Source organism: Sus scrofa, chromosome 6 (genome assembly GCF_000003025.6).
Source record: "Sus scrofa isolate TJ Tabasco breed Duroc chromosome 6, Sscrofa11.1, whole genome shotgun sequence".
NCBI lineage: Eukaryota > Metazoa > Chordata > Mammalia > Artiodactyla > Suidae > Sus > Sus scrofa.
The window spans coordinates 40753470-40774505 of NC_010448.4; the positions used below are offsets into that span (position 1 = coordinate 40753470).

At 47.5% G+C, this 21036-nt stretch overlaps 1 protein-coding gene across 4 annotated transcripts in view; it reads left to right on the top strand.

The window, feature by feature from the left end:
• The window catches only part of ZNF536 (zinc finger protein 536), a 482257-nt gene extending 462110 nt beyond the window's left edge, over positions 1–20147 (top strand). For all 4 annotated transcript variants that reach the window (XM_021094256.1, XM_021094254.1, XM_021094258.1 and 1 more), the window contains one exon: positions 17837–20147. In XM_021094256.1, the coding sequence (XP_020949915.1) occupies positions 17837–18081 (245 nt within the window). In that variant the 3' untranslated portion in view covers positions 18082–20147. The remainder of the gene's footprint in view (positions 1–17836) is intronic.

The following is a 21036-nucleotide window of genomic DNA, read 5'->3' on the forward strand; positions in this document are numbered from 1 at the left end:
ATAGAATTACTGTTTGTAAGCATCTGAAAGTCATTAGAGGCCCTGCAGTCTGTCAGGTGCCGACGCAAGAAACTGCTGAAACCGAACGGGTGCCTGCACCGAGGGCTGGGAATTTGTCATGTGCTGATGAGCAGTTATAATAATATATGAGCAAATCACAAGCATTCTGCAAATTAATCAAATTTTTTTTCCCCTTCTCCCTTGTCTCTGGGAGAGTGGCTTTGCAGGCAGACGTAGGTGAAGCAGTTTTACTCACAGATGGTCGCTCTGGCATCAGATGGAATTTATATAACAGTAATTCTGATTTCCTGCCAAAGTAGCAGTGAACACACCAGGGAGATTGTAGAAGGCGAGTCATGTGGTTTTGCTGAGGTTGTTGTGGGAAGTTGAAGGGGGGAAATCTCAAATTTTCCTCTTTGCCTTTACTGTTTTTGCCTGAAGGGCCAGAAACGGAACGCCATTCTGCCATGGGCGAAATCCGTCACATCTTTTCTTGTGACTTGTGCTGAAAGAGTGCGTCGCAGCTGTTGCAACTGCTGGCGGTGAGAGAGTCCCATGACTCCTGCTCCTGGCCCGCTCCTTACAAGATCGAGAGGGGAGCGGGTTCAGAAGGTGGTCGCCCCGCAGGCTGCGTGCGAGGAGGCAGGGCCGTCGCAGCGCGCCCAGCTCTCACGTACCCTCCCCGCTCCCGGTGGCATTGCTAAACCTACAAGGGCTTTTCTTTTCAAGTGTTTTATTAAATGAAGAGTCTAACAACCCTCACTTTAATTACACACGGGCTCCGTGTATAATTCCTCGGGATTTATTCAAGTAGTTGAAAACGATGGTGCTGGTGATTAAACGGATCCTCTTAGTTTAGCAGCTCAAAAACCCGGGAGCGCGTCGGTGCCGAAGCGGGTACATATACGTGGGCGGCGCCGCCCTGGGTCCTGGGGAGCCTCCCTGCCAGCTGACACCCTCTCCCTTCAAAAAAGGTCCCCCTTCCCGGGGAACCCGGGTCTGGCCTGGGGTGAAGGGAGCATGATTGACACTTTGGGGCCACCCTGGAGAGGGGTCCTCCCTGCAAGGTGCCTTCCCCAAGGAGAGGAGAGGAAACGATACCAAGATGGCGTGTCGACTGCCTGATGCAACCACGTCCTGCCGCTGTGGGGTTTGCTCCTAATATAAAGCCCTGCCCATTTGTTGTGGTTTACGTGACTACAGAGAAATAAGTGGATTAGACGGAAACTTTAGCATGCTTCATTGCAGCTGGGCGCCGACATCTGTCATTCCCCAGCCGTATTCCGGATCATGCCAGCCAGAGAAAGCAAAGTCTGACACCTTTGATTTTAGAGAGAGCCTTTTAGAGGGGGAAGAACAGGAGAAGAAAAGAGTAGCATTTCCTTTGTGACGTCATAGGCGAAGCCACCTCTCTTCTGTGCCTTATTTCTTTTCTTTCATCGTTGGCATGTGACAACGTTAGCGGTGGTGCTGGGCGAGCCCTGAACGTGGAAAAGTTTATGCTCCCGTCTCTCCTTTTTGACTTTGTGATTTTCTGTTGTTCGCGGTACCCATTTGTTGAATTGGGCGTGATAAAATGTGGCTATTTAAATATATATCCGGTGTGCCCATCTATATGGATATATACTGTGGGCTTGGATTGCGGGTGTCTGATGCCTTTATGAAAAGAGGGATGTGCGTTTCTCTCTCGCACATAAACTCCCATTAATACAACACCACAGCACTGAAATTTGGTGGAACATGACGGTTCCTGCTACCCTGTTTTTGGTGAGATATTCTGCAACCCATATGAGCCCACCGGCCCCCCCAACCACAAAGCGCCCCCCTCCCCCAAAGAAATATCCTGGGTTTATGAGTGCATCGTGAATTACCCACAGATAAATGTGGCTATCGGCTTTTGGTGGATTGGCTGTATACTTAGAGTGTTTTGTGTTGGGTGGTTTTGTGGGTTTGTCCTCTCCCCCCCACCCCATGTCTTTTCTAGTGTGGCATAGTGCCTACCGCTCCCTCGGCACATGCGAAGTTACCGTATTGGCGCCCCTTCCCATATTTAAACTGTGCAATAAAGCAGAACCTACCATTAAGGGCTGATGTGTTCATTTTGAGAGACACAATGGAAAACAGGAAACGATTGAACCAGCAGAGACCACCCACTTGTTTCTTTCACGGGGTGTGTACAGGAATGGAATTCATCTGCCCCATGAAAAACCCCAGGAAGACTTCACCCAGTGACCCCACCCTCCCTGAAGAAGGTGAAGCCCTGGGTCTTAGACTCAAACAGCACAACGTGCTCTTAGAACAGTCCAAAGCAGAGGTGGAGAACTCAGGCTTGCTGAAGCCAGGCAGGTGGCTGCCTCTGGGACCATCTTGCCAGATCTTCCGACTGTTCCTGACAAACCAGAAGTCCATGTTTTTAGGGAAATCTCTTTGTTTTGAAACATCGGCGATCTTAAATGGTTTGTGAAAGACAGCGCTGGGGACAAAACAATAATTGTGTGTGCCTGCACGCTAGCTTGTGACCTCTGAGGAGGGTGAAAGCATGCGATGGCCGGAGCAGTGATGGAGGCTGTCCTGCTGTCACGGGTTAAGGATCTGGTGTTGTCTCTCTGGCATTGAGGGTTCGATCTCGTATGCCACAGGTGCAGCAAAAAGAAAGAAAGAAAGAAAACATGTAGAGATGGAATCTGTGGAGCTGGCCTTGGGCTGCGGGGCTCCCGGTCAGTCTGGGCGGTATGGTCCCAGCACCACACAGGAAGTGGGGAGGGTGAGGATGCTGGGGAGGCAGGCAGGGGGAGAAGTTCTGTTCATGGAGCTGTGAATGGGGGACTGGGGAGAAAGCAAATCTGCTCAGTGCCCCAAGGTACACCCAGAAACAGTTGAGCTCTCCTGTGCCCTCATGGACACTGGGACACTGGGACGAGGAGTGTGGTGGCCGGGACTGGGCTCCCCAGGGGTCCTCCAGGACTGCAGCACACTTGGGTTTTCCTGGTGAGGAAAACTGGAGGGGAGGTGTGGTCCAGGAATGGACAAAGCCCGGGCATAGACGAAGCCCTGGCACAGGCCATGTCCAGGGGAGGGTTCTGCAGGGTCACCTGTTGGGAAGAGGGGCTTGCTCCCCCACCCACTTTGGTGAGGAAGGAGGCCAAGGAAGGTGGAGGGAAGCAGGGTCGGGTTGTGTCCTCACAAGACCAGAAAGTGGGACCAGCCTGTTTAAGGTCAGAGCTGCCCACCTCACCCTAGGGTATCGCTAGGTTCCTGTGAAGGTGAGAACATGGGGATTGGGCAGAGGGGTCACCCAACCAAGTTGGGGACCTGAGCCCTTCCTAAGAAGCCCCCAAAAGGGAGCAACTCCCAGCCCTCTTGGATGCAGCCCCTTCTAAATGCATTGCAGGCATCTCCAGCTTCCTAAGGGGAAATCTCCCCAAAAGTAAAGTAAGTTCATCGACCCTTTGAAGGTTATTTAATGATAAACATAAATGCTTTCATAAAATCTGGGGAATGATTTAAGATCTTGGATCAATAGGTGCCTGGAGTGCTGGCCAGACCTGCGCTGTAGTCTGGCTCTCCTGACCACCCAGGCAGCTCCGGGGAAACAAATAAAGGCGATTTAAGGCAAGATCTGCATGAAGTGGCCCAGAGCCTGGGAATGAAGTAGCTAAGGAAGGGACCACCGGCAGGTCACAGGAAAGTAAGGACAGAGCCTCCTAAGACTGACACTTCTGAGGTCTTGGGTAGGGGAGGGGTGGAGAGGAGCCTGAGCAGGATCTGGGAGACGACCCCCACCCCCTGCACCGAGCTCTTTTCTGCAGACACCTCTAGCCTCATCCGCTGGGCTTTCACACTAACTGAACTTGAACCTGAAGCTGCAGGGAGGCAGTGGCTGTGGGTTCAAAAGGAGCTGGAGCGAAGCTGGGTTTTCTGCCTTTCTCTGCTTCCGTGGTTCTGGACACACCCAGAGCCTCTCAAGGCCTTGGTGTCCTTAGCTGTTAAATAGAGATCCTAACACCTGACTTTAGTGTTGTCCTTGGAGGGACAATTCTAATTCAAGACTCTCTCACAATGGGTACTTATTAGAGGAGTATTTTTTTTTTTTTTTTTTGTCTTTTTAGGGCCACACCCATGGCCCGTGGAGGTTCCCAGGCTAGGGGTCAGATCGGAGCTATAGCCACCGGCCTACGCCACAGCCACAGCAACAAGCGATCTGAGCTGTGTCTATAACCTATACCACAGCTCACAGCAACGCCAGATCCTTAACCCACTGAGCGAGGCTGGGGATCGAACCTGCATCCTCATGGATGCTAGTCGGGTTCATTAACTGCTGAGCCATGACGGGAATGCCTAGAGGAGGATTTTTTTAATACCCAAAACCATGTCTAGTGAACATTGATTTAACTCTTCCACACATTGGGCTAAGCATTTTATGGACCTTTTCTCATCTAATCCCCGCAACTCTGTAAATGAGTTATCATTAGTATGTCCATTTGACAGATGAAAAACCTGAGGCTTGGAAGGATTAAATAGTTGGCTTGTAGAGTACGTAACCCATAGAGACAGGTAAGGTTTGATCCAGCGTCTGGCTTGAGAGCCTGTGCTCGTTACACTGCCTGAGTAAGGCATATGCTATCTCCTGCTGGGGCTGTGGTTATCATCCAAGCCCATCAGGGCACGGGTGTTCCACTGCCCTCCTCTAGGAGATGTTTCCCTGTCATCTGCTTGGCTCCCTTGAGGCCACGCCCTTAGCTGTGTCATCCCCTGGTCTGGGGTGTTATGCTGTCCCTGAAGAACAACCAGATTCACTTTTTAGGGAACTTTTAAAATAAAATTTTTACTTTAATATAGATTTAGAATTACAAAGACGTTGCATAGCTTTTACAGAGAATTCTCATATATCTTATGCCTATTTCCCCTTATTATTACTATCTTACATTGGTGGAGTACATTTGTTACATTTAATCAATTAATACACTATTAAGTCAAGTCCGTAGTTGACGCCTGTTTCCTTAGTTTTTACCTAATGTCCTTTCTCTCATCCAGGATCCTGCATGCACTTGAGTTGTCAGGTCTCCCAAGGCTCATCCTGGCCATGACAGGTTCTCTGTCTTTCCTTGTTTTGATGACTTTGCCAGTTTTGAGGAGTATTGTGTTGCATGTCCCTCAAGTGGGACTTCTCATGGTTAGACTTAGACTGTGGTTTGGGGGAGAAAGGCCACAGAAGTGAAGTGCCTTCTTAGCCCATCAAATCAAGGGACATGCTCTCCGCCTGACCTTGGTCACCTGGCTGAGGTGGTGAGTGTCAGGTGTCTGCACTGTACGTTCTTCTCCCTTTCTGCACTAAGCTCCTCTGAAGGAGGTCCCCATGCCACCTGCACCAAGGAGTGGGAATGACAACCACCTCCTCCAGGGGGAGCACCTGGGTAGTAAGAAGTTTGGAGAGCGTGGGGCCTTTGTGCTTCTCCATACAGGGACTGATTCAGTCATTTGCAGTTCCATCAGCATGGCTTGTGGATACGTATTTTATGCTTTGTCATTGACATTGTGGCTGGAGTTGTTCCGGATATGGCCACTAGGGGCTCTCTCACCAGGCACTCCCATCAATGTATGGGTTTTGGGAAATTCCTTACTTTCTGGCACAAGGTGCTCCCAGATCAGCTTGTGTATTTCCTGCTCCAGCCCTAGAATCAGCCATATCTCCAAGGATCCCTGGTGCCCTTTCTCAAGAATGGTATTAGAAATAAAGTTCTGGAGTTCCCGTTGTGGCTCAGTGGTTAGCGAATCCGACTAGGAACCATGAGGTTGCGGGTTCAATCCCTGGCCTTGCTCAGTGGGTTAGGGATCCAGCGTTGCCGTGAGCTGTGGTGTAGGTTGCAGACGCTGCTTGGATCCCGCATCTCTGTGGCTGTGGCGTAGGCCGGTGGCTACAGCTCTGATTCGACCCCTAGCCTGGCAACCTCCATATGCCGCAGGAGCGGCCCAAGAAATGACAAAAAAAAAAAAAGAAAAAAAAGAAATCAAGTTCTGGGCTGAGTGTGCTTGTTGCTACTGGATGTTCTGGGTTCTGGACCCTCTCAGCTGACAGAAAGAAGAAATATATGCATGGGTACTAACCCCTGCATGTACTCATATCCATACTACATACATTAAGCTAAAGCTGAGTTCACACTGCTCTCTCCAATCTATTACCACATAGATCAAAATTTGCTTTTAAAATAGTATAATTTTTTTGGATCGTGTTTTAAATTAAACCCCAAATCACAGGAAATTTAAAACCTAAAATTATTTATACTAAGGATATTCCAAAGTGTTTTAGCATCTTTGATTAGACGGATGAATATTTTTTTGAAAACTGAAAACATAAATTATGTACCTGATTAGAACCATTCTCGCCTATTTGGAATTAGGGAAATTAAAAAATACATATATGTAATGTTGCCACTGTAAAAATGGCTCTCTGGGCTCAATGCGTGTTTGTGTATATTTTCACCCATCTCCTTGCCCCTGTTGAGTCTGTTGAACCTTGAAGGATGGCTTGGATCCTGGGAACCTCCCAGTTTCAGGGTCTGACCAGCAACCACTGGGAAGGAGCAGCAGGTAAGGTACCAATGGAGACCAGGCCACGGCCCTGGAGGCCACTGCTACCACCCTGCCTAGACCATTTGGATGGGGTCCACCTCTTGGGGGGGGTGTCCAATGTAAACATTTGGCCCTATGGGTGGAGCCGTTTTCTTACCTACCAGCATGCAATTTACAAAGGTCTTTAGTTTCAGAGTTCCTGTTGTGGCTCGGTGGTAAGGAACCCAACTAAAATCCATGAGGATGTGGGTTTGATCCCTGGCCTTGCTCAGTGAGTTAATGATCCAGTGTTGCCAGGAGCTCTGGCATAGGCTGGAGATGCAGCTCAGATCTGGCATGGCTGTGGCTGTGGCTGTGGCTGACAGCTGCAGCTCCAATTCGACCCCTAGCCTGGGAACTTCCATATGCCTCAGGTGTGACCCTAAAAAGGCAAAAAAAAAAAAAGTCTTTAGTTTCAAGGACTCTAAAAGGCTCTGGATGGGATGCAATAGGGGGAGGGCTGTTAATTAAGGAGCCTTCTTGGCTCAGAGGTAGCTCTTCTTAAGCCTCATAACCCTGTGCATGCCAGCTGCTTCTAAGGGCTATTTCAGTTCGTCACCTGGATGTTTCTAGCGCCATAGAACATGGCTTTGAGAGACCCTTCTGCAGTAGCTTAGAAATATTCCATGATCCTGGGCTCCAGAGAAAATATTGCAGAAGGAACATGGGCGGTGGGCTGCTGAGGGCCCCTGAAGCATCCACAGTGCTGCTGGTCCCCAAGATTCTCCCTCAGCCACACTGGATTCTTTCCAGCCTTCTTTGGGCTCTCCACCCACCCAGGCTACATGTGGGCTATGACCAGGGCTAAGCGAGAAGCCATGGCAGCAATATTCCTCTTCAGTTACCCATTGTTGTCTTTCTCTAGTTATTTCAGTGAACGCAAGGCCCCAGTGGATCTATCTGAAGGGCTTGCCCTGGTCTGAGATGGCGTGGCTGTGTGAGGACACAGGGGGTTGCTGATGTCACAGTGTTTACCTGGGCCAGGGGCCCCACGCTCCAGCACTCACATGTGGAACCCTCTTGCAGACACTCTATCTTGTGTTGACCATGGGTGGTGAATCATGAGTCTGGGGTTTGCGCCTCTCCAGTCTGGGCTTCCCTTGTTCCAAAGTCCAGAGTCTTGCCTCTGACACCATGGATGGGCCCTGCTTTGGCAGAGAGCACACGTGTCTTTCCTCAAGACTGTTCTTTCTTGGAGTTCCCCTCGTGGCACCGTGGAAACGAATCTGACTAGGAACCATGAGGTTGCATGTTCGATCCCTGGCTTTGCTCAATGGGTTAAGGATCTGGCATTGCTGTGAGCTGTGAGGTAGGTTGCAGACATGGCTTGGATCTGGTGTTGCTGTGTCTCTGGTGTAGGCTGGCAGCAACAGCTCCGATTCGACCCCCCAGCCTGGGAACTTCCATATGCCACGGGTGTGTCCCTAAAAAGACAATAGACAAAAAAAGAAACAAACAAACAACAAACAAACAAAAAAACCCTGTTCTTTCTCTTTTGGGGGTTCTTTCAGAACCAATCCCCCACTTGTGAGCCATCTTTCAACCAGAAACTGAAGTCTTGCTTGAAGCAGTTAAATGTCCTTCCCTCGTGAATCATTGCCCCCTTCTTCCTCCCTTTTGGGTCTCTGGTGTGTGGTGACCCCTGAAAGCAGCCTTAGGAGCTGGGTACCAGATGGGCCTGTGTCAGATGCTCTTCCTGCCCTCTTGGTGCTGAGAGTACGGCATCATTCCAACAGAGGTCTACTTGGGGCAGTGCATGCAGCAGGCACTCAGAGTGTGCTCATGGAAGTGGGCTGGGGTCCAGGAGCTTTGACAGGGAGCTTACAAGCCCTGTGGCTCAGCACCAGCCATGTGCTCAATGCCAGACTTTGATGGGCGTCTGGAGGCCACAGTGGTGCCTAGGGTGTCCCTAAGGGGTGTGACACGGGGCATGCGTGCAACCCCACACTTTATAGTACTTGGCCCTCCAGGAAGTTCATGGACTCCCTCCTGGAGCATCCTTGGGTCCTCATCAAAGATACCCCCTTGTCGAGGGTCTCCCCACAGGCGGTTTGCAGGGAGTGAAGAGAGGAGCGTCTGTTTTGAGACACCCTTGAGGTTAAATTCCTGATCAGGAGCTGAGTAGCGGTGTTTACCTGACTTTGGATAATTATTTCATCTCCTGGGCTCAGTTTTCTTCTCTGTAAAATGGGGATATGTCTCTCTGCTGTCTATTCCTACTGGCGGTCATGAAGACTATTGAGGCAACTCCTGTGAATGTGCTTTGATGAATGGGTGTCGGACTGTTTGCTCGCCACCCCAGGACGAAGCACCCGAGGCTGGGCAACTTCCCCTCCCCCTCTTTTCTCCACCACCCTTCACCTGAGCAGAAACCACCCGTGTGGCAAGTCTGGAAGCCTTGAGGACACGGCACCCCCCTTCCCTGAACCCAGCTGCCCACCAGTGTGGAGCTGTAATTAATGGATGGTCCCCCAAGGGCAGGCATTTTCCTCTCCCCCTTAGGTACAGGGAAAGAGCAGATATTTCCATCGTAGCAAGTAAGAAAAATATCTCGTTTCCCCACTTTTGTTATAAACAATGTACGACTTGCTTTCTCCTTACTCCTCTTGACCCGCCACACGGTATACATATTTATATATTATTCATAGTGGATTAAAAATGAATGTGCTCTTTACCACGGCTCTACGGCGCAGTGACAATACAAATTAACGTATGATGTACTTACTTTTCACATGGCAGTGATGGGAAATGTTGATGGCCTCAAAGTGAGAGGTGGGGGGGAGTGGCTAGGTGTTGGGGGGACGCGGTGGCTCACATCTGGCTGCACTATCTGAGCCCAAGCCCTGCCTGTAGCCAGCGCTTGGGGCTTTTCCAGGCAGCAGCCTTGCTGCAGAGCTGAAAGAGCTTTCCCCTACCCCTCTCCCTTAGAATGCAGTCCAAGCTCCCCACAGGGTTCTGTGGGCCCAGCCCCTGGCCAGATCCCATTGAGCCCCATCTCCACCACATTGACCTGCCTCCAGGTCCTTGTACCCAACCTAGTTTCCTGTTCCTGTACCTGGGGCCAGGCATGTCTCCCTGTCTGGGGTAACATTCTTGTCCTTTTCCCTTTTCTTGGATATCCCCCTCTTTCTTTTATCCATCCATCCATCCATCCATCCATCCATCCTTCCATCCATCCATCTCTCCCTCCATCCATCCCTTCATCCCTCCATCAATCCCTTCGCTTGAAAAACACCAGATGGATATCTGTGACATACAAACTCTGTGTCAGGTGGTGAGAAACAGCAATAATCAAACAATAACAACAACAACAAACAATAACCCAACACCCCACAGTCCCTGAGCTGTGGTGTGAACAGTCCGCCTGGTGGGGAAGACAGACTTTACTGTTTATTTGTTGAGTTTCTCTTATTGGACACTCTGCTGCGGGAGAGAAGAGTTTGCTCTGATGAATCTCAGTGAGTCTGGGGTCATCAGGGGAGGCCTTGGTGAGGCTGAGGCAGCTGCACTGAGGGATGGGATTGTGGTGATTCAATCAAGTACAGGAGGGAACATTCAGATGGAGGGAATGAGCCAGGACTGAGCAAAGGGCTGGTGGCAGGAAAGAGTAAAAGGCATATAAAGCATTTAGAGGAATTCCAACAGGATCAGTGGCATCTCTGCAGTGCAAAGACATGGGTTCAATCCCCCACCGGTGCAGCGGGTTAAGGATCCAGCATTGCTGCAGCTGTGGCATAGGTTGCAACTATGGCTTGGCCCAGAAACTCCATAACCTGCGGGGCAGCCAAAAAAAAAAAAAAAAAAAAAAAAAAGTATTTTAAAAATTAAGTACTTGGAAAACAGAGAAGGTCCTGGGGCCAGAAGCAGCAGATTCAGGGGCTTTGAGGGCGAAGAAGATGCAAAGGCACTCAGGGGCTCACATCCCTCCCACTGAGCTCTTGGAGTCCCCAACCACGTGTACCATCTCCCACACGGCATTGTCTCAAACTGCTCTTTCAGGCCAGCCCTGCACCTGAAGAAGACCTTCTAGATGCAAGATCCTTCCTGCATGGGCCTGACCACAGCCCAGCCCAGCCCTGCCCACGTTTGCTGAACTTCATCCAAGGGAAATAGGCCTGTTAACAATGTGTTCCTTTGGACTCTAAAGGTCTTCCCGTTCCCAGAATCCCCATTCAAAGGCAGGTGCCGCCAGGAAAGACAACATCTGAAGCTTTAATCCACGACCACCTGGGACCACCTGGGACCAGACCACCTGGGACAGGCAGGCTAATCCAAAAACAGTGGCACATGAAATGCTTGTCACATCGGTGCTTTTGATGAAGAACAAAGCAGAGCCTCCCCCGACCAGGCTTAGATAAGCAACTCGATGACAACGAGATCAGCAGCCACCCTGATGACAGACAGCTGACATTGGCATAGCTCCTTGTCATTTACAGACTTGACACACTGTTTCATTTGATCCTCACAACAGGCCCAGGGTATAGGTATTAGTATTATTCCTCCATTTCCAAGATGTGGAAACTGCAGCCTGGAGGGGTCAAGTGCTTACTCAAGGTCAGAGTGGAAACTGAAACTTGCGTGTTAGCCTCCCAGCCTCACAAGGTAGGGGAGCTACGCTTTGAACTCAAGCTTCTGTTCAGACTCATTGTCTACTGCAGGACAGGAACATATCTGAAAACCAAGATGAGAAACTGAGACAGCTGTCCATCTTCAGAGGGCCAAAGCCACCTGGAGCGAGGTGCTTCTCAGTAGGGTTGAACTTGAGAAAGACCACTGTCTTGTCCTGTAACGGGGAGCTGACGGGGGGTGGGTATCCTCATTGTCTTGAATTCAATCACCGAGAAAGGCTATTTGACTCACCTTGGTCCTAAAGCTTTTTCTGCTTCTTAGAAACTGATGGACTGCAGCATCTTTATAGCCACCTTTAGACCAGATGAATGGCCAGCTTCGTCTCTGGTCTACCAAGGTGGGATGGGCATCATGGCTGGTCTTTCTTCTTATTAAAATGTGACAGATGGGAGTTTGCAGAGTCTGCCACCCTGAGGGCTTCTCCTTGGGGGACGGGTTGACCCACCTCCATCTGGAGATCTAATTTCCTCTGAGGCCCACATCCACCTCCGCAGGAAAGGTGGAAAAATTCCAGCAGATTTCCATGGCTCATCTTGCTGTCTCTTCCTTCAGGTGGGTGTCTTGTTCTGCCACACAAATGCGGAAACCACAGTGGCAGGTGCAGTGGAGCTCTCAGCCCCTCGTTTCTGAAAGCCTTGCTAAGTTCTCTGACCAAAACCTAACAGATCACTGTGTTTGTGCCAATACCAGGGGCTTCACAGGAACAAAAGTATATAGAGAAATTTGAAATTTTCCATCCAGATTTAGCTGGACTGGGGAATGTATCAAGTTTCCCAAAGTACTTTGCATTCCAACAGCTGTCTGTTTGTTGTTCCCATCACCAAAGGATCACCCTTTCACTTATGTTTGATTCTCGGGAGAACACAAGGCGTTCTTTTGGACCCGTCATAGCTCCTCACTGTCACCTTCCATCAGGATGGACCTCTCGTTTCTTCAAAGAACTCTCTTCTATGTCAGTCCCACAGGAACATTCAACAGACCACTCAGAAGGGTGTATGTGTCTGTGCGTATATCCTATAAAAACACATCGTAATCATGATTCTCATAAGGATTTTGGAGAATTAGGGGCTCTGAGCATTTTATTTACATAGGAAATTCATTTCAAAGTTGAACTGTTCAAGTTTCTTCTATCTTAAGCTACTCATCTGTGAAATGGGGCTGATATCCTGGAAAAATTGCCGTCAAGCTCGGCAATATCACAAAAAGGTATGTGATAACCTGCAGAGTGTAAGCCTTTTGGATCTTCAGACACTGTCGTTTTCACCAGTACTTCTACTTCCGGGGTACCTTGCAAGCTCAGGATTTATGACGCCTCCAATATTACACACGGACTCCCTTCTATGAAGGTAGACACAGATCTCCAGCTCACCCAAGTTAAAATAAAAACTAATTGTGGTTCGACCACTGAAGTTTCCTAAAATGCCAGGATTATTGTACCTCTTTGGCTCTACCAGAAAATAGAGATTGAGTCATAGGATAAAATCATGATTCATATTTTAAAATCAATTGGTGGAAGAAATGTACTCAGTGATTTTATGCCAAGTTGGCTGATTCACAAAAGCTCTTATTGTGAATACAGGTGATACTTAAGGTTCTCCCTTTGGTTTGCCAGGATGCATGTTCCATGGCTCCCATGATGACAATTTGCAGAGAGGGTGGCTACTTAGAGCAGAGTTTCATACCTAAATAATAATACAAAGTTTAACACCCAGCTTTGGCAGATGGGCAAAAACAGTGGCAGAAGGGAGGTTCACCAGTGTGAACCCTGGGGACTGAGGTAGACTTTTTTGGTTCTCTTCATACGGAGGTTCTCAGGCTAGGGGTTGAATTGGAGCTACAGCTGCCAGCCTACACCACAGCCATAGCAATGCCAGATCCGAGCCACATCTGCAACCAACACCACAGCTCGTGGCAACGCCAGATCCTTAACCCACTGAGCAGGGCCAGGGATCAAACCCACATCCTCATGGATACTAGTCAGATTCTTAATCCGCTGAGCCACCAAGGGAACTCGCTGAGGTAGATTTATCAAACAATACCATAGTTTGGTCATTTGGCTTCATGGCTCTGCTAGCTAAGCCATGCTACTAAGAGTTTTGCTACTAAGAGTTTTGATTTTACTTATTCATTTTTTATTTTTTATTTGGAGTTTTCAACTCCAAAGACTTGTCATACCACAAAGATTTTCTCCATCAGTTTCTTATTGCCAGAACATAAATAAATGGCTGAGTTAGCCCCGGCTATATCTGAGCCATGGTAATTAGGATAGAAATCACCCCTCCCCTTGGAGCTGCCCTTGATGTGAACCCATAAAATACAGTCCATTTCTGAGATCCTTTGGACAAAATTGTAAAAATGTGTCTTAGGCTTCCTGGGAGAAGTCTCAGCTCTCCTCCTCAGGTTCTTTGACCTTGATTCACACGATTTTGGCTACAGATTTGGGCCCTCTTTTCTCCTACTCAAGCGATGCCCTTTCAGAGAACATTCTTTTTTTTTTTTTAGGGGCACACCTGTAGCATATGAAAGTTCCCAGGCTAGGGGTCAAATTGGAGCTACAGCCGCTGGCCTATGCCAGAGCCACAGCAATGCCAGATCTGAGCCGCATCTGTGACCTACACCACAGCTCATGGCAACGCTGGATCCTTCACCTGCTGAGCAAAGCCAGGGATGGAATGCACATCCTCATAGATCCCTGTCAGATTTGTTAACTTCTAAGCCATGAAGGGAACTCCGTTTCGGAGAATTTTGACTCCTCCCTCAGTGAGCTCTGGGCATAGCTTCGTGTCCACAGTAATGATGACTTCATGAGTTGGATAGTTGCTTCTTGGGATCTGTTGCAAACTCACGGATGCCCAGCTTAGCACTGACTTAGATTCGAGATCATTGCAGTGGGGAGAATGGGCGTGGCTTTTCCTGTCCCACTGTCACCAGTAAGTACGTGGTTCTTCCTTTCAGTCTATGCTCTAAGACCAGTGTGATGGAGCGTAGGACCATGTGCATTCTTGGCAAATATCTAAGTCCAACTTGGAAATCAGTTCTCCTACTGCACCAAGTCAGGGTCTTCCCTGTCATTGGTGCCAGAGGAGACCAAGCCCTAAGGGTGACGCTGGGCAGCAGGAAGGCAGGAGGGCAAGAGTGCTCACAAATCCATCTCTTACTTGATAGTCATGGTACAGGACCCGCCTGCTGACCGGTGCTCCTCTTGCTGGGACAGGCTGCATGGAAGTGTCAATAGCAGGTGTGCTTTCCTTGGGTTGTACTTGTTCTTACCTTCAGAGTCCACAGATTTGCAAGTTGGCTTTTGTAAGTGGGAAAGTTGATCTACTCCAGCCTTGTGTTAAGTACAACAATAGAAACAAGAAACAATACTACTCTATAGCACAGGGAACGGTGTCCAATCTCTTGAGACAGACTATGATACAACATGATGGAAGATAATATAAGAAAAGGGATGTAGACCTATGTCTGACTAGGTCACTTTGCTGTACAGCAGAAACTGGCACAACACTGTAAGTCAATTATACTTTAATTAAAAAATACAAAAAAAAAAGAAACAAAAGAAGAGGAAAATTGACCCCAAAATTTATAATTCTTTCTGAAAAAGAAAAAAAGGCAAGGTGGAGCAGTAAGATAATAATTCAATCTCAAGGCTCTTGTGGCTCGGTAGGTTAAGAATCCTACTTGTACCCACTGAGATGCAGGTTTCATCCCTGGCCTCACTCGCTAAGCTTGATGCTCACAGATGCGCTTCAAATCTGGTGTTGCTATGGCTGTGGTGTAAGCCTGCAGCTGCTGCTCCAATTCAACTCCCAGCCCAAGACCTTCCACATAGGCTGCAGGTGCCCTAAAAAGAAAAAAAAAAATCAACCCTTCAAATAGTTCATGCCTGCTTGCTTTGTGCCAGGTAGTGGGCTTGACAGCAGTGATACTAAGAAGGCGATGCTTCCTGCCTCAGGAACACACAGCCAATCACGATGACCAACACACACGTAGCGACTCACAAGACAGGCAACTCGTTGGGCATAGCCTTGAATGAGGTTTGGGCCTGCAGAAAATCGAAGAGGGTAGCGCAACCAGAGACCCTGCAAAATAAAGGCTTTTTGCAGGACGATCTAATGGTTTGGTTTGATGGTGGGAAAAGGGGGGAGGCTCGCAGGAGACCCAAGAGGTGGCAGAGACAGAGCTATGAAGACCATGGGTATTCCTTCAGGGGCAGGTGGCCATCAAAGATTTGGGACAAGGAAATCATAGGTAGTCACTCAGATATCCTTGGGGAGGATGGACAAGAAGGGGGACTCGGGGATCAGGAAGACTTCCTGAGGCTGCGTGTGTAAAGTCTCGCAAGCACATGGACCAGGCTCTGAAGGGGGATATTGCAAAGAGAAATATTCAATAGGTAGAACGGATTTGTCCTGGAGACCAACTGGCTAGGAGGGAAGAAGGAGAGGGCTGATTCTCAATGCCTGCGAAGAAAGATGCAAGATTCTAGCCCTGTGTGCAGTTTGGTGAGAAAGTGGGCTTTGGTTCCAGACATTTGGTTGGCCTCCAGTGTCTCAGGAACATTTGTGTTTTGCTAAGTAGATGCACAAGACTTCTGCTATTATTGCTTTAGGAAAAGTGCTGAATATGCTGTTCAGATGTTTTCTGGGGTAAACGCTGGGCCCATTTATTTACTTGTTTATTTTTCTGAGCAAATGAAACCCAGCTCTGGGTCTTGACCTCTCCGGGTGCTGGGTGGGACAGCCCTCGTGAGCTTCCAGGAAGAGCACAACAGCAGCTTCCCAGCATCGGGCAGAAGGCAATAGTTCCATTAGAACATCCCAAACCAGATGCTTTACCGGTTCCTTAAGATGGCAGAAATGTGTGCATGTCTGCGGTGCATCAGAACAGAGGAAGGAAGCATGAAGGAGCAGGTGAATTTTCTCCAGAATCCATCTTCTGTTCTGATTTAGAGCCTTTCTGGAGAAGTTTGGTTCTAAGCGTCACTATTCAAAAACCCAACTTCTTTCAAACCAGGCTGGGCTTGATTATCTGAACATCCTGGATCCAGTCTGATACCTTCTGCTGCTTCCTCTTAAAATCCCGAGGTTCACAAATTCCTCCAGCTTGGCACTTCTCTGCCACCCAAGAGCCAGGCTTGGGTAACACCCTACCCCAAACATACGCCCTTGTCTTCCTTGATTTGCATATCAATAAAGACTTAGGTGGAGGGGATAAGAAAGTGAACTGGCTTGCAGACCTGAGTCAGAATCCCAGACGGAGATGGCATTTTGGGGGGAGCTAGGGTCAGCGAAGTACCGTCCAGGGCTCAAATCTGTCTCTCATCTCTTTTCAAACAGCCCGTGAGCTAAGAATGGTGGTTACATTTTTTAAATGGTTGAAAAAAAAAATCCAAAAAACCTAACAAGAATAATATTTCATCACATGTGAAAATTACATAAAATTCAAATTCAGTGTCCATAAATAAAGTTTTGAATTTCATCAACAAAAGTTGGAAATTTGTTTCCTCTCTGGTTATGTAAGTACCTAAGTCATATCTTTGATCTTGGCCTGCAAAATCTAAGATGTTTGCGATGGAACTGTTTATAAAAGAAGTTCCAGGTGGTTGGGAACTTTCTCCTCTGTCAACTAGAAAGTCTGAATTTAAAGAGTCTGGGGAGTTCCCGTCGTGGTGCAGCAGAAACGAATCTGACTAGGAACCACGAGGTTGCGGGTTCGATCCCTGGCCTCGCTCAGTGGGTGGGGGATCTGGCGTTGCAGTGAGCTGTGGTGTAGGTCACAGCCTTGGCTCAGATCCTGCATGGCTATGGCTGGGGTGTAGGCCCACCTCTACAGCTCCAATTAGACCTCTTGCCTGGGAACCTCCATATGCCTTGGGTGTGACCCTAAAAAGAAAACACAAGTCTGGTTAGAAGTTCACTGGGGGCCTAGTGGTTAAGGACTCTGCTTTGTCACTGCTGTAGCTTGGGTCGCTGCTGTAGCTTGGGTTCAGTCCCTGGCCTGGGGACTTTGGCAAGCCATGGGTGAGGCCAGAAAAAGAAAAAGTCTTAAAACGTCCGATCAGGGTGATTAAATCCTTATCCAAGTTATTATTATTTGGTAACGTATTATTTATCTAAGACTCTTAATATTTGTCCATATAAATATTGACTGCATTTGTGTGTGTGTGTGTGTGTGTGTGTGTGTGTGTGTGTGTTTTTGCCATTTCTTGGGCTGCTTCCGAGGCATATGGAGGTTCCCAGGCTAGGAGTCGAATCGGAGCTGTAGCCACCAGCCTACGCCAGAGCCACAGCAACTCAGGATCTGAGCCACGTCTGCGACCCACGCCACAGCTCATGGCAACACCGGATCCTTAACCCACTGAGCAAAGCCAGGGATCGAACCCGCAACCTCACGGCTCCTAGTCGGATTCGTTAACCACTGTGCCACGACGGGAACTCCTGACTGCATTTTTATTCGTTGCCATTTGATTTTTGCAAGGCAATAATACTCATGCCATTGATAATATGGGTAATGATGCTCATGGCCCTTGGATGAGCGCTGGGGGCCTGGGAGGGCTTGAGCAGCAGAGCTGACCGGCCACTCTTTCTGTCCACAGGTCACAGGCCTTTCCAGTGCCGCTACTGTCCCTACAGTGCCTCTCAGAAGGGAAATCTGAAGACCCATGTCCTCTGCGTCCATCGCATGCCTTTTGACAACAGCCAGTATCCTGACCGCAGGTTCAAGCGCTCCAGAGTCGACTCGGAGGCTTCTGGGAATTTTGAAGACCCCACAGCTGTCAAGGCGGGGAGCTCAGCGGAGCTCACAGAGGAGGGCAGCAAGGCCCAGGAGGAGCGCAACTGAGCCAACCAACCTGGATATTGCAATATTGACACAGTTTTCAGATTATGCACCTGGTAAAAGAGTTTGCTAACTGCATTCCAAGGGGGGGGGGATCATGTATCACCCCCCCCACTAGTGTATAGAACCTTTAAAAAAAATTAAAAAGATATCTATATATATATTACAAAAAAAAAAAAAAAATCCCCAGCCCTTGAAAATGGCTGCTAAACTGTTACCTGGCAACAAGTACTTCGGAACAATGCAGGTGGGAGAAACGAGATTTCAGAAATGCTTGGGGTCCTCCGGGCTCAAGCAAGCGGGGGGCCCTTCCACCTCTCCAGTTGTCTTTGTCCAAAAATCCTGCTCTTACCTGAAAAACGATACCATCTAAATGATTTAGCTGTTGCCCTGAAGATGGAGGGGCTGTGTTTTCATTGTTGAAAACACCTCTATAATCTGACACCAGCTGCTGTCATATGCCTCACACCCTAATGGGATGTGTTGGGAGGCAGCTGCGGTGCCAGTCAGGCTGGAGCGGTCACTGCAGAGAAAATCAATTCACGTGGGGTCGTAACTGCACTCTCAGAGAAACCTTAGACGGCCCGCAGCCAGCGCCAGGGCTCACCGGCCCTGCAGAGGTTTGCTGTCTTCCGTGGGCATTTTGAAAAATTCCACAGCCAAATGAATCAATGGTCAGGAAGTGTCTGCAGACAAATGTCCATTGCAGGTTTGATGAGTAATTCCTTTTTTTTTTTTTTTTTTTAAAATCACATTGCAGTATTGAGGGAAATGCTTTTTTTCTTGGCTGTCTTTTTTTTTATTATTAATTTTTGGAGGCATTTAAAAGCAGATTGCTCATAAAAACATGTTGAGGGGCGCAGTATACAAAATGCTTAGAAAAAAACGAGCCACCTGTACCCACGGAAAGTGCTGGTAAGGAATGGAAGTTGATGTGAGAAGAGAGAGGTTGTTTTTATTTTGATTTTACAAATTTTACTTGAATGAAGGCTGCTCCGGTCTTTACTATGGGATTTTTTTTTTTTTTTTCACGTGTTAGTTTGTATACGTGTCACAGACATGAAGCAAGATTTTCTTCTCTGGTGAGCTCTTTTGAAAGAGCTCGTATTAAAATATGAATCCAAACATCCTGCTCTCTCTCACTAATGAAGAACACTGTTTAAGTTAAAAAGGTCTGTTTTTGTAAAACAAACGTGTTCTATATTTTTGTAGATTTTAGATTTTCTACTGATTGGATCCTCCAAATTGATCAAGTTCTGTACTGCCCAGAGGGAGATTTTGAGGGCCAATAATGAAACACTTAACTCATTTAAAAAAAACAAAAACAAAAAAAAAAACACCACACAATTTAAGAAGACTAGTTAAGGGTTTATTCTTGAATCTGCTACAGTGGCATTAACGTTCAGCCTCTTAACATACTTCCTAAGTGACATGAAATTGGTGCTGTTGCTTGTGACGGTGGAGAAGTATTGAAGTATTCACTTCTTCTAAAACAAAACCATTCGGACTTAAAAAAAAAAAAAAAAAAAAAAAAAAAAGTCGATATTTCCTTGCAGGCTGGGAGCACAGAATAAAACCCCAGGGCCTTAAAAACTTCAGCTCTGCCTACAGCAGTTTACAAAAATACTAAACTGCAATCAATGTAAATAAAATGCTTCGCTATCCTGAGACCAGAAGGAATCTCAGGCTAATAAGGAATCCGGTTTGCATATGCTGTCGAGAGGGTGTCACCCACCCGGGGTTTCAGTGTAAATGCGATCGCTGTACAACGTGGACCCATCTGGCATAGAGCAAGCTGCTTTCTTGTTTTTCTAGAATAGTTCTCACTGCCTTACTTAAATCGAGTTGATAAACTTAATGCAACTGTTTCTATGATCCTAGAGAAAGGACTGAAATGTAATTGAAAACTTTCTGACTGTAGTAAGCTTTAGGATTTTAACTGCACTACTGTGTTTGGTGACTGTGCCAGTCGCTTGCTTTCTGTGTGTTTGCCCCGCCTTTGGTATCTTAGCAAAGAAAAACATAAAAAAGAAAAAAAGAAGAAAAAAAAAAGTAAAAAGAGCAAAAAAGAGGAAAAAAAAAGTGGAAAAAAAAATGAGAGCCACATTCCATTTTTAGCACTTTGGGCGCCCTTTCAGTATCCTTTTGTGTCTTCTGACCATCGTCAGATGCGACAGGCAATAATTCTGTTTGTGACACTGGGAGCATCCCCTCTTCTTTGTGGCGTGTGTGTTGATTCCATTCTGTCCAGTGCTACCGTCCTGATTTCCCCCCTGACACAGGCCTTCCCTCCAGAACATTTGTAACTTGTAATACAAACAAGTGACAGCCGCAGTGATGCAGTGTCAGTTTCTGAATGTCATCAGGTTCTCATATCTAAACATGTCAAGTTTTTTCCCTGTAACTTCTGTAGTCTGTGATGCTGGCCATAATACTGTCTACATTCCTACACGAAGAAAAAAAAAATCTATCTTGGAGGAAATCTGAGATCAATAGAGTAGAGGATTTTGTTGCTATGCTTGTAACAAGTAGAAAACTTTGTATTTAAAGTTTATTCTTGGTCATTATTTATTATTATAATACATCAGTTGACAGAACTTTATTCTGGTATAGAAAGTATTAAAAGTTGTTTTTTCAGCAATGACTGTTTTCTTTCTGCTGTTAGAATAAAATGTCTTTGAAGCAGTCCAGTTTTATCCAGTGTTTTACGCAATAAAACCTCTACCTCTGGAAAAAATAACAATAACATCTTTTCCTATTCGCGTATGTTTATTAGGAAGAGGAAAGCCTAATATTTCTGCAGCTTTGCCAGACTTGGGTAGGACTTGGTCAAACCCCACTTAGAACAAAAACCCTCACAGGGCGTTCCCTTCGTGGCTCAGCAGTGAAGGAACCCGACTCGGATCCATAAGGACACGGGCCTGATCCCTGGCCTCACTCAGTGGGTTAAGGATCCTG